General features: G+C 32.8%; 2 protein-coding genes and 1 non-coding gene across 5 annotated transcripts; 1 reads left to right on the top strand and 2 right to left on the bottom strand.

Annotated features, from left to right (window-relative positions):
* Nucleotides 1–256: 256 nt before the first annotated feature.
* Nucleotides 257–3317, bottom strand: LOC145032139 (uncharacterized). 2 transcript variants are annotated; one of them, XM_078980842.1, is made up of 5 exons: nt 3080–3317; nt 1301–2256; nt 1080–1204; nt 685–1002; nt 257–607 (listed from the first exon to the last, which is right to left on the bottom strand). In XM_078980842.1, the coding sequence occupies exons 2-5, from the start codon at nt 2132–2134 to the stop codon at nt 367–369; spliced, it is 1518 nt and encodes a 505-aa protein (XP_078836968.1). In that variant the 5' UTR covers nt 2135–2256; nt 3080–3317; the 3' UTR covers nt 257–366. The 2 variants fall into 2 exon arrangements, with proteins under 2 accessions (XP_078836968.1, XP_078836967.1); XM_078980841.1 differs by having other exon boundaries at nt 1080–2256.
* A 3956-nt stretch (nt 3318–7273) lies between these two features.
* On the top strand, nt 7274–7346 carry TRNAA-UGC (transfer RNA alanine (anticodon UGC)). Its single transcript has one exon. It is a non-coding gene; the product is annotated as a tRNA-Ala (tRNA).
* Nucleotides 7347–7801: 455 nt separating this feature from the next.
* On the bottom strand, nt 7802–12089 carry LOC145032138 (putative alpha-amylase 2). Of its 2 annotated transcripts, none has more exons than XM_078980839.1 (14): nt 11854–12089; nt 11130–11278; nt 10988–11048; nt 10509–10902; nt 10397–10428; nt 10194–10326; nt 9997–10094; nt 9758–9908; nt 9512–9638; nt 9283–9398; nt 9024–9100; nt 8521–8655; nt 8346–8414; nt 7802–8270 (listed from the first exon to the last, which is right to left on the bottom strand). In XM_078980839.1, exons 2-14 carry the CDS (start codon nt 11270–11272, stop codon nt 7998–8000), a joined length of 1809 nt encoding a protein of 602 aa, XP_078836965.1. In that variant the 5' UTR covers nt 11273–11278; nt 11854–12089; the 3' UTR covers nt 7802–7997. The 2 variants fall into 2 exon arrangements, with proteins under 2 accessions (XP_078836965.1, XP_078836966.1); XM_078980840.1 differs by lacking the exon at nt 11854–12089 and adding an exon at nt 11808–11828.
* Between the last annotated feature and the right edge of the window lie 1097 nt (nt 12090–13186).

Genomic DNA, 13186 nt, shown 5'->3' with positions numbered 1-13186 from the left:
CTAAAAGTCAATTTCAATTTTCTTTTTTCCATTAAGGGGAAGAAAATCTAGAATCTTTTCACCATTATGCTAAAAGCAAGATGAACATCTAATATCAACTTTTTTAGAAACTACACACGTCTTAATCAAGATGCCAACTTTCAGAAAGGGGAAGAAATTAAATTACATACCTGCCATTACTCTGAGCTGTGTTGATAAAAAAGATTTGGTAACCCCCAAAAGCTTCCTAGTATCTTATTGACATGTACAAAAAAGGTTATATACTTTGTCAAAAGTTAACTTAGTTCAAAATATCAACTTAAGTGTTAGTTAGACAAACATTGGAGGATACATAAGGGTGGAGAAAGGAGTGTATCAAACTAATTATCATAGTGAAAGACAATATTGCCCTTGTGGCACTACGCTGGGCATTTCACTAGCTGTAACATATCTCTGAGGGTTAAGTTTCTGCACAGTGGAAGAGGCTCCACCAGATGATGACGTGTCAGCAGTTATAACCAATGGCCCTCGACTATGAAACTTTGCAAAACGATTGATCACTGAAAACTTTTCCAAATCTTGAAACTCCACCTTTATATCAAGAATCGAAGATCCTTCTTTCTCCCACCTTCATTCAACATTTTATAACTCATTAAAATATGCAAGTAAAACCATAAAACATAATATGATATTGTTATTTGTTACCTCAATAACATGTCTTCCAGCCTCTTTGATCTATCAATAAAACCTTCTACAACTTTTAAAAGACTACCCTGTTCAACACTGCTTCTAGAAGTCCTACATGCATCACCCAGACCAAATTTAGCAACATAGTATGTGATTGTATCACAATGTTTAGTAGCATCTTCTGAAATGACAATATTTGGTGCAGATTGAAACAACATTTGCATAAGTTGTGTTGTTAAGATAAGTCTTCTTCTCTTTCGGTCAACAATTGACATCAAGTCTGCTACTTTTTCAGGCATCCGGTTTACAGAATTTGCCCATTCCAACTCAGCATTGCTGCAAAACAATGAAATTGTCATGGATTTAATAGACGCATGTACTAAGAAGCTAATGGGGATTGATCTGGTACACACCTGGTATCATGAAGCCTTGTAAAACCTTCAGTTACTTCTTTATGCCATGGAAGCTGTTCAAATGTAGAAGCTTTTCTCTTTTTTGAATTTAAAACAACCATATTCTTTTTAGCCACATCTAACTGCTGCAAATAAATGGAAGATGAACGCGATGCAGATGATGAAATGGGTTGACTTTTATAATTCCCACAAGCAGAATTCAAATGGGAAAGTGAGGTTACTTGAGGGACTGTATTGTCATATTCCACCTTTTCTTTCTTTATCATCCTGGGATCATAGTTCATGGGTGCTTGATTCAAAGAACACACTGCATGTCCATGATAACCACTTTGGTGCATCTTACCAGATTCCATCTTCCTATTTGTTGGATATGAGGTACTAGGAGTAGGAGGGTTTTGTTGCATAGGTACATCCATCCATTTATTCGGTTGTCTTCTTGAAGATGCAACCTGTTGACCAATTCCTGGTTTGACCTCAAAAGTTGACTTTTTTTCACCATCTTCCTTCTTCACTGAAACAGCTGATCTGTCCATGAAACCAGACATACCAGAACAATCACTGTTTCTAAAAGTTACCTCCTCTGGTAAAATGTTATACAGCCATGGAGTTTGTTGTTTCCCACTTTCCAATTCCACCATATTTGAAGGCTGGTTTTCATTTGAGAGTACAGGATTCTGAAAACTCAACCCACTCCACTCTTCTTGTACACCAGAATCACCACTAGAGGCTTCTGCTACAGCAGTCTGCTTAAGAGCACTCCAACTCCCACTCACATATTCCATTCCACTTTCTTGAATTCCACAGAATTCTTTGTATCTATCTTGGTTATTGACTTTCTGGGCTTTCCTTGTTTGACCTCCACCTTGAGAAAAAAACTGTCCTTGAAACTGAGCATGCAGAACTTGATTTTGAGGTTGTGAATAAACCAGTCTGTTTGGTAATCCATGAACCAAATTTGTGTCACCAAACATGAACATTTGGGATGCATCACGAACTTGCACACCATTATTTAGCATTCCATATTGAGTCATAGAGGAATACTTATTATGATGCATGGGATTTTGTTGATGGGCATCATTTAATTATTGTAGGTTTTTTTGCCTCTTGAGTTCTTATAGCTGCTTGAGCATAATTTGTCTTTCCAACATTTGAAACGCATTAAATTTGAGACTTCTACCTATAAACAAATGTGAAAGGAACATTACACTTTGCAAGAATGACCCATTTTGGACAAAATTTACCATATATGACTTTTCTTTTGCATTTACTTTTTTGAAATTTGGCCAAAATCATTTTTTTCTTGCAAACTACATGTTTTTTTTGACATGGAAGATGGTTAATTGGATATGAGAGGAACAAAAACTAACAATGCAACTGAAACACATATTACGCATTTCTAAAAATTTAAGACACATAGAAGCTTCTCTTTTCAACCAAATTTAGATAATATTAGCCAAGCTTCGGCAACGAAACCAATTTCATTCATATTTTTAATTAATTTAATGTCTTTACGCTAGGTAAGAAAACAATAGAATAGTATAAATTCAGGAAGTCCCATTGTCTCAATCAACAACAATTTCAGGAAGGAAAAATTAAACCAATTTCAAAGAACACACACTTATGCACTAGAACCAAGCAAAACCCTATGTAGCAAAAACACTCGCACATGAACTTAGGGCCCAAATTATCAACTGACAAGTTAAATTTGGGGCAAATCCGAAACTCAAACCCCAGAAAAACCTCTGCATGAAACCAACCTTGAAAAGTTTCCTAAAAATAGAAAGAAAAAATAATAATGTCAAACTATTTATCCAAGAAAATGCTAAGCTTTAGCGGAATTACAGCAACCAGTACAAAGTTATTTAGCGTACAAGCTACAACACAAATGAAGCCAATAATCAGCTAAAATTGTGATAATAATTTATAAGGGTTTAAAGCTTGTGATTCAAATGGAATTTCTTTTTTCGGGGTTTTGATGAAAATAGTGTAAAAACTCTTACTTTGGAAGGTCTCCTTTCCTTTTAATGGAGATGAAGATCATCAAATTTTTTCTGCAACTGCACACGGAAGCAGCAGAATGCACCTTCTTTCTTTCTCTACTGCTTTCTCCCTGTATGTGCACATGTGTGTATATATATGCATCTCTTACTTTTTCGCACTAATTTCAACACACTTTCTCTTTCCAAAACGATGAGCGAGAAAGATGGATTCTTTTTTCTTTTTTTCGGACAAAGGTGATAAACACTTTGGTTATGGTTTTTTTTTTACTTTTTTATCGGTCTAGGTTCGGTTCTGAACCTGGAGGCTTGGTGCCGAGGCTGAGGTCTGGTATTCACTATTCAGATAGAGATTGAAGCTGAGGTTAGGGTTACGACTTACGAGAGATGTCGGTGTAGTGGTTTTAGCCGTGGATTTCGATATTGGGGAGATCAGATCAGACGGCTGATTTTGAAGAGCTGTACCATAAAATCTTCCCTTTTTTTCTTATCTTTCCATTAAACTTTGAATTTGATATAGGTTAAATACTATAAAATTCACTGTAAATTTATATAAATTTTCAGTTCATTGATTAGAATTTTTAATTATTTAATCATAAAATCATTATTTTTTTTTCTTTTAAAAGGTGTCTAGCAAAATTTGCTTATATAAGCTATAATGCAATAACAAAAAATAATATTATAAACTATTTTTATGACTGGTCGTTAATAACTTAATAAACCCATTTGACAAACATCCCTTTAGAAAAACTAACTGCGTTGAAGAAGTTTTTTTGATAATTTTGCTTAACAAAAACTTTTAAATGATATAGAAATCCAATGATGTGTTAGGTGCTGTTTGTTTTTTCTGAGGCAAAATGTCTGCAGTCTGCGGACCACATCTGTAGACCTCTGCAGTAGAAGAGGTGGACCAAACGTCTGCAGTCTGAAAAAAGAAAACTGTTTGTTTTTTTAACATCTGCGGGCTATTAAAATAAACTGAAATCTAAATAAACTGATTTTTTAAAACTTCAAAGCGAATTTTTTATATATTTTTACGACTTTATTATAAATATATAACGAATCTAGATCAACTTTTATGTATTATTATATAAAAAATAAAAATAAAAATGGTATTAATTCATATACATATTTGATAAAAACCAACAACTTTGATTGCAAAGTTATAACTAAACATTATAATTAGTGATCAAAGAATTTGATACATAAATAGATGGAAATAAACTTCGGTTTTTTCAAATAAATCTATTAAAAACGTACGATAAATATTTTCTTGAGAAATTGATGATACTCTATTAAATAAAGTTTTACAAAATTTTGGCAAAAAAATATAAGAATATATTATGATTTTTTTTTTCATATTTATATAAACAACTTCAACGACTATTATTATAATAAATTTTTATTTATAAATTTGTTAAAAATATCATGTTTGTATCGTCAAATGTTTTTTTTTAAGTTTTGTAATTTTTTTTTCCATATTGTTTATCATTAATAAAGTTGAAAAAAATATAAATTAAAAAAAAAACTTAAAAAAAATAAAGATATATATGTTTTTTTAAGCTAGAAGATGTCTGAAGATGTTAGAAGACTCTGGTCCACATCTGCGCCAAGAAGAGGGCGCGCAGACATTTTTAGGTCTGCAGTCTTCAAAAAAACAAACAGTCTGCGAAGACTAATGTCTGCGCGTGGTCTGCGCGGCGCAGACAGAAGACGTCTCGCAGATCTGCAGACAAAAAACAAATACTACCTTATTTTTATGATGTAACCGTCTAATAATCAAATAATCAATAAATATTTTAAATTTATATATTAATTAGAGTTAATTACATCTTTGGTCCTTTTGGTTTGTATGTAACTACACTATTGGTCCAAGTATAAATAGTGATGGGACATAGTTAAAATAAAAGGGTATCACAAATTTTTTATGGTAATCTAAATTTTTTTTCCAAAGTATCACCGCAACATAAAACGAATTTTTCAGAAAAAAAAAATTGCACTATTGAAAAACAATTTGAGAGGGATCCTAGGCTACCTCAGCCTCTACATTGGATCCGCCTCTGAGTATATAGTTGATATGGATGATTTTATGGTTTCCAAGTGTTACACTGAAGGTCCTTTGATCGTTACATGTAATAGCTAAGATGTTATTTTCTTAATATGATTATTTTGCCCTTTTATTGATCTTTTTTTTTAAAAAAAAAAATTATTTCATGTTTATCATTTTTCCAAAAATGTCCATTATCACCGATTAGCATCTCCAACTATCACATCACGAATCACCACCACCACCACCACCAAATCATACTCTTACATGTATTACAATTAAAGGAACACAATCAGAAACAACAAACCTGGACTATCAGGGTACAAACTAGATTAGAGACCTAGCATCTTCTTAATGCTCAACAAAACAATGCTCGCTCACATATCTAAAGAGAGAGACATATATATCCCGTGGTGAAGGGTTGTTTTGTCATTTGTTTATTATTTATTTCAATAAATAAGTTATTCATCCGTCTTTGTTTTATAAAAATTATTTTGTCTGTGTGTGTATATATATACACTACCTTATAAAAGAAATTTTATTATTTCTATAAATATAATTAATATAATAATAATATTTTTTTAAGACGTCTAAGTCTTTAAGCTTACAGTACAACTAACTATTAATATAATAATATTATAATATATATTTTACAAATGATAATGTTAGGGATACAAGTATTAAAAACACATTTAAATTAGTATTTTCTTATTTTTAGGGATTGCATTAGTATTTTCATCAACTTTGACCCAACTTGTACTCCTAAAATATCTCTTCTCTTGTATCTGGTGCATTCGAAATCTGAAACACTTTTTTTCGACAAATCGTTTGAAATTTAAAAGTTCATTCAAATTGGAGTTCCCTAATTTTTTTGCATAAAATATAGTTGACTGGAGACTAATTCAAATCTCCATCTCCTTTTCCTCCATGGAATCCACCACCATAATATTTTTTGGTTTTGGCATTGCACTTTTTATTTTTGTGAAACCGATCGATAATGGTGCAAGTGTTCTTAGAAATATAACATGTTTCCGAATGGAACTAATTGCTTGAAAGAAACTATTCGTCGCCGCCGTTTTGCGCGGATAAACGGCTAGTGTGTGTGTGTGTGTGTATATATATATATATATATATATATATATATATATATATATATATATATAGTACGCAAATAATTTTACATACTGACATTTTGTATTAGCTTATTCACTCGAAAATATAGGATCTAACGTACATACCAACCTCACTTGTTATATATAAGAATGTATAATAGTGTTTTTTTCTACATATTATAATGATATGTGGCTTTGCCGCATCATGCGGTAGAGGAGACATGGATGTGTCATATGAGGGGAATAACACATCCTTTAGGTAAGGGGTAGTGTGGTAGATCCCACGCACCATAAGACTATACCATATATATTTTCTTTATTTTTTTTTTAGTTATTATTATATCTTATATCAAAATTAAAGATATTTAATTTCCAACAATAGAATATAATATTGATATATTATTTTTATATTAAAATTAAAAAAATAAAGTGAAAGGATTGACGATATATGGTAAGATCATTTCTTATCAGTTTTGTGGGGTGAGAAAATGTACGAGAAATTGATGTAGGTGAATTATATATAAAGGTTAATCAATTATTATCAGTTTTGTGGGGTGAAAAAATAAGGATATGATAAGATGATGTATAACTCTACCCTTATCATAATAATAATAAGGGTGAATTATATAAAAAGGTTAATCAATTATTGCAACTGTCGATCCTAGAAAAATGGCAAACTTTGTGAAATTTTCTATTTAAGGATACTACATCTAACTTTTATTTCTATTTAAGCCAGTGAACTTTTTATTTTGTTCTTAGTCAAAGGTAATCAACTTTCATATTCTTTTCTATAATTCATGGTTTTTATTGGATAAGGTTGTTTTTAAGTTATCGTTAAGTTTAGCTTTTGCATGTTAATTGTTAAGTTGTTAAGATTTAAAAATATTAGTAGTTACTCAAAATAGTAAACTTGAAAAGGTAAAATTATTTGTTTTTTAATTGGTCTCTTTTTTATATAACAACATTACGATTCGTTTAATGCTTGCAAAATAATTTGGAATATAATAATAATAAGCTGATTCCAATGTAGAACACATAGGGGATGTAGCTCAAATGGTAGAGCGCTCGCTTTGCATGCGAGAGGCACGGGGTTCGATCCCCCGCATCTCCACTATTCTCTTAATACTGTTTTAATTTTATATTCGATTTCATACCCCTGCATCTCCATTATTTTCCTTTTCCAAAAAGTCTGCTCTTTGGTAAATATAGTGTGTACAATCTTTTTTATAAACAGTGATTAGCTTAAAACATGTATCCTACGAAATGGTATTTTATATTCGATTTCATACCCCTGCATCTCCATTATTTTCCTTTTCCAAAAAGTCTGCTCTTTGGTAAATATAGTGTGTACAATCTTTTTTATAAACAGTGATTAGCTTAAAACATGTATCCTACGAAATGGTATGTTAAATTAGTATATATTTTAACTAGAAAGTCTTAGATTATTATTATTATTATTATTATTTGTTTACATTGAGTTTCCTTATTGTAACGAAACAAGTAGATATAAGTTATATGCACCTCAAGGACAAACTTTTATTTATCTAAATCTAAACACTAATAATATATTTTAAAAAAAATCGTCAACTATTGATCAGATTCCTAAATTGTTCCACATAAAACGCTTATTCTAAAGCATATTGGTGTTGCACTTGTTTAGACGAATGAATATTACTTATTAAGCAGTAAATATTACTGAATGTTCCATTTAGTTATTAGTTGTAATTTCCTGGAATATGGAAGTTATAAAAGAAGTAGTGTACTAGATTCTGAACCAAATCTGGTAATCCGAGGGTTTATCCAGGAACTTTTGCCAAGTCCCATGAAGATCAATTTGTTTTGAAGGATTCCAATCAAAGTGACCAAGTTTGACGACCAAGGTGTCCCCTATCTGGGCCACATACCCATCGCTATTTGCATGATGAATCTTGACAACACTCCTGCAGTGGATCCCTGCTCGTTTCCTAGCCTCAATTAGCTCCGTTACCACATCATGGATCCCAAAATCATAAAAATGGTCATAAAACACCACAGGCTGCAATATATAAAATATAAATCGATTAAATCTATAACAGAAAATATCAAATAATATTATTCAGATGGAACTTACAGTCCCCGGATGGGTTAAGATGTAAGCATATCCTTGCATAAGTTTATCTCGTGGAAATGGCCAATGTCCCTGTATATGTATATATTAAATACCCATGAGACCAAAATTTACATATAATGTGATATGTGACTCTGTGTGTGTGTGTGTGAGAGAGAGAGAAGGAGGAGGACTTGACCTGTGTTGAGCCGGTATCATGATTTTCCAAGAAAGTGACAGCACGTGAGGGCCACCATCCCATGACTCCTGGTGGCTTTCCAGCAGGATCTATTAATCTCCAATATTCATTATGCAATGCCGAATGAAGTATTCCCTGCATGGACTCCACTACAATTACTAATCTACATAATCATATGTACCATACTAATCATTATCAAACACGGAATGGAATGTGATTCCTTCTTATAGTCTCTTGATGGAAATATGGAATATGTCTATATGCACTTTTTTACCGATATATTTTTGTGTGATCAAAGTTCATTTTTATGAAAAAACAAACATTTTCTTTTTTTATTTATCAACTTAATTTTCTAATTGTACATAACAAACATGTTTGAACGACTCATTTCATTCCCTTAAGCCAACCAAAAATGATAATCGAATGTAATGATCCATTCCATTCCATTCCATCAAGTAGTTTCTATTTCCTCTTGAAAACAAACGATGTGATAATTCTCATACCTTTGTTGTGACATCAAATGCAGATGAGGTACCACCAGTGGCATTGATCCAGTTTATTACACGTTGGCGATGTGCATCTGAGAACATATTAATAATCCAAATCAGCTCTTAATGAGTAATTTAAATGAAACACCAAAACAAACACAGATTACCACAAGAACTAGAAAAAGCTTCACTTTTCAAGTTTTCAGTTTTATGTTTCTGTTCTTTCCATGTGACGTTTTATGTGGTATCTAAGAAAAATGCATATAAAAGTTACCTTGGTTGTAGCACAGATTACCACCTTCATAAGCCATACTATCCCAATACTCTCCAATGGCAAATGCAGGATTTGAAGCTTCAATGTATTCTTTAACATATCCACCTGAGAAACCCCTATAAAGATGAATAAATTAAGAGATAACATAAATAACATAAGAATCGGCTTGTAAGAAAAAAAAAAAAAAAAAAAAAAAAAAAAAAAAAAAAAGACCAAAATAGCCTTTGACCTCACAAAGTCAAGGCGCCACCCATCATAACCAATATTATTCCGAAGCCAGTTCAGCCACTGTTTTACATCATTTCGTACAAAATCCTGGGAATGATCAATGTTTGGTGCAGCATGAAATATGTCACCTGCAATTCATAACAAGAAAAACACATATCCTTACATAAACATAGAATCTATAATCCATATTTATATTTGTTTTAGAGAGGTATAAACATAATCAATTATTCATAAATCATAATCATACCACTTGAAGGATTTCCACGACCCTGAAAATTTGGATCATCACAAACAATTGCTTCAGGTCCCCAGGGAAGTTTCCCGCCAAAAATATTCCATACTCCATTTTCACTCTGTTTATGAGCACATCTATGATTTAGTACAACATCTCCCAACGCCTGTAAAAGATTTAAAAAAAAAAAAAAACATATTTATGTATCATCAGATTTTCCTCCAAACTATTTTTTAAAGATGACTAAATAATACCAGAAGATGGTGATGGTGCATCTCCTCTATGCAATGCTTCAGCTCCTCCTGTGTCCCATATGCTGAGTTCAAGTTGTATAGATCAGAAGGCATGTATCCTGAAATCATTCCATGAAATGTATCAACACTTTTTATATCATGCCATGTAATTTTTTTTTTTTTTAATTTCAAAGTAAATGTTTTTAAGTCATAAAGACCTTGTGGAGCAACAGATTCAGTTGGAGGAGGTAACCACACTGCTGTTATACCACAGCGAGATAAATCTGCAGCCTTTGGAGCCAGATCCATGTACCACTTTTTTCTACAACTTTCCCAATTAAAACCTTGAAACTATGGAAACAGTTTATCAGAGATCAATGAAAGAACAAAAATTGTAGCAAATTTATATAAAATTACTAACCACTATCTCACGTCCTGTGCCAGTTCCTGGCTCTGTGATTTGTGAAGCAAAGAACAAGTCAAATTACACATAATGGGCAAAATAAATAGAAAAGAAAAGATTAAAAAAGAACCTAGTTTTATTTCTTCTGGGGTCTTCTGCCATTGAATGGTTTTTCGTTGCAGAGCACGTTCTAGAGACTTCCGTTTCTTTTCAATTAACTCTTTCTCGATCACATGTTCAATTAATGTGTCCCCATCTTTTGGCTTTGCTTTTGCAATTGACCATACTTCAGAAGGATTAGGCAATTCCAAAGACTTGAATTTTGATGTGTTGACTTCAGAAATGTCAATCTTTTTAGGAGGAAACTTAGGACGAACAGAGCCTATCCTTCGTGCCATCCAGTCTGGTATTTCTCTACGTGGTCCATCACTGAGTAATTTTGACTTTTGAGAATCATCATCAACTACAAGAGCTAGTCTTCCACCATTATCAACAGTTATTGAACCTTCTGATATTGCTATTTCCTTTTCATGCATTATGCCATGGGTATCAAAATAGTGTCAATAACAATGATGTTCAACAGCTTACAACTAAAGGAGTATAACATACCACACTGCAGCACATAAAGTTACTTGATTTGAACATGCGGTGACTTTTGTGTAAGCATTTTCTGCAAAGATTACATGTCGGAGTCTAACAAATTTATGAACATTTGAAAGTAAGGTGAGTAAGAAAGGTAATATAAATAAACCTTTTACTATTGGAGTGCTTTCTACAGTTGAGTGTGTATTTCTTGGGACTGACATACGATTTAGATCCACCGATGCCTGAGGAAACAAAAAGGTGGTGTGGATGGGTCTGGAAGGCAATATCTGCTAGTGAGATTGTAGCCATTTATTCCTGTCAAGAGAATGAATAATCATAACAAATCCTAGAGTTAAAACTACAAATATTATCGAGTATTAAAATTACTACAGGGAAGTAATAGTAACAAAGTTTTCACATAATCAAACTGATAAACGTGATTAATTTCTCCTTAATCTGGAAACCGTATGATCATGTCACACTAGCACTTCTAGTAATGTATCTATAGGTTATTTTATTAAGCTAGGTTAAATGGTGCCAAATCACCCCTTCCAAGAGAAAAAAGAACAAGCAGTTTCAACTACGAAATTGAATTGGACGAAATGGAGTATAGAAACTAGTTAGTCTAATCAACGTCAGATGTAAAATCTCACAATTATACCAGCTGAACGAAGTCAAATCAAACAGACATACAAATATAAAATTAAAAAAAAAAAAAAAAAAAAAAACAGTTCAAAGCACACACACATTAAAGCATATAGATTATAGCATGCATAAACATTTGCATTGAGCATGTAAAAATTCTAATTTCAAATAGAAATTCAATCCATACAAATTAACATACATTAGTGATTACAGAAGTAGGTAGAGGAATACGAGATATCTCTGACCTGAAATCGGGAATTCAACACCAGAAGCAGGCTGCTATAAAGTATCTGGGTGGTTAATCGAGCATTATTTGCATTTGGCAGCTGCAACAGTGTTTCGATACAATTATCAATGGATACATATCGTCATTTATGTAAGTATTGGCGACGAAAACGGGACTTCTTAATTCCTAATGGCGCGGAGAAAAAGGAGAGAGACTTTTCGGTGCTGGTGCCGCACACGGGATCTCGCCATAAAGCACTCTTTGCGTAAATGACCTTATTACCCCCGCAAGGAACGTGAGTCATCTGGAGTTTTATACTTACAAAAAAAAAAAAAAAAAAAGACAAAAATGCAAAAATGGTCCCTGTGGTTTGTTATTTTTTGTGGATATGGTCCAAATCTTTTAAAAATTGGATTTCTGGTCTTTATTGATAGGTTTGTTTGTGGAACAAGTCTCTGGGGTTAACAGCCGTTTGTTTGTGGCTGCTAAACCCCTCACGTGCATTGCACACGAGGGCATAAATGTCTTTTTACTTGAGGGACCATTTTTACAATTCTTGAAATAATATATAAAGACTTCCCCAACGTTCTTCCCCAACGTTCAAGTTCTTCCCCAAACGTTGTTCTGCAACTTTCAAGTTGTTCTTCATTCTCTCTTCCATCTCTCATCTCTCTTTGTTAACAGTTGGGGTGTCAGTTAATCACACGATGGTTCTCTGTTTTTGTGGTAAGTTTGCTGTTGTTAAATGCTCATGGACACCGAAGAACCCAGGCATACGTTTCTATGCTTGCCCTCAAAAGGTAAAGAAATTTGTTTGCACCCATTTTGATTTGTAATCAAATAACATTTGTTATTTTCCCTTTTTTGAAGGATTCTGCTTGTCGCTTCATCGGATGGGTTGATCCCCCCATGTGTGAAAGGTCTAAAGTCATTATTCCTGGACTATTGAGAAATATTAACCGAATGCAAGCTTGGTGCACAGCTCTAAAGATCATGTTGCTGGCTAGTTGGGTGTTTTTTGTGATTTTGTTCATAAGGTCTGTTTAGGTTTAGGTAATAGGTAAATGGGGTAGGTTTTTATTTGTTGGAGATCGATAAAAGTGTGGTTTTTTGGTGGATTAATGGTTTTTGGTACTTTGACCTAGGCTCTTTATAGTTGTTTGTAAGGTCAAAGTAAGCTGTTTATGTAGTAAATGACTTCCTGATATAAATATGAATTTTATGGAATTGCTTATGTTGTTTGTAAGGTTATTTGTAGTTTTTGCTTATGGAATTGCTTATGTTGTTTGTAAGGTTCTTTGTATGAATTCCAATCAGTTGGTTGTACTTAACAACTGCCTTTTGTCCCAGCT

The sequence above is a fragment of the Lactuca saligna genome, chromosome 2, assembly GCF_052625555.1.
Source record: "Lactuca saligna cultivar CGN05327 chromosome 2, ASM5262555v1, whole genome shotgun sequence".
Classification (NCBI taxonomy): Eukaryota; Viridiplantae; Streptophyta; class Magnoliopsida; order Asterales; family Asteraceae; genus Lactuca; species Lactuca saligna.
This window is presented reverse-complemented; position numbering and strand designations above follow the sequence as displayed.

Coding starts and splice junctions, on each gene's coding strand:
- LOC145032139 (XM_078980841.1), bottom strand. CDS start 2,134: ATGCATCATAATAAGTATTCCTCTATGACTCAATATGGAATGCTAAAT. Junction 1,003..1,079: donor ACAAGGCTTCATGATACCAG/GTGTGTACCAGA, acceptor ATTGTTTTGCAG/CAATGCTGAGTTGGAATGGG. Junction 608..684: donor CTGGAAGACATGTTATTGAG/GTAACAAATAAC, acceptor TGTTGAATGAAG/GTGGGAGAAAGAAGGATCTT.
- LOC145032138 (XM_078980839.1), bottom strand. CDS start 11,272: ATGGCTACAATCTCACTAGCAGATATTGCCTTCCAGACCCATCCACAC. Junction 10,903..10,987: donor ACTTTATGTGCTGCAGTGTG/GTATGTTATACT, acceptor ATGCATGAAAAG/GAAATAGCAATATCAGAAGG. Junction 10,327..10,396: donor GCACAGGACGTGAGATAGTG/GTTAGTAATTTT, acceptor CTGTTTCCATAG/TTTCAAGGTTTTAATTGGGA.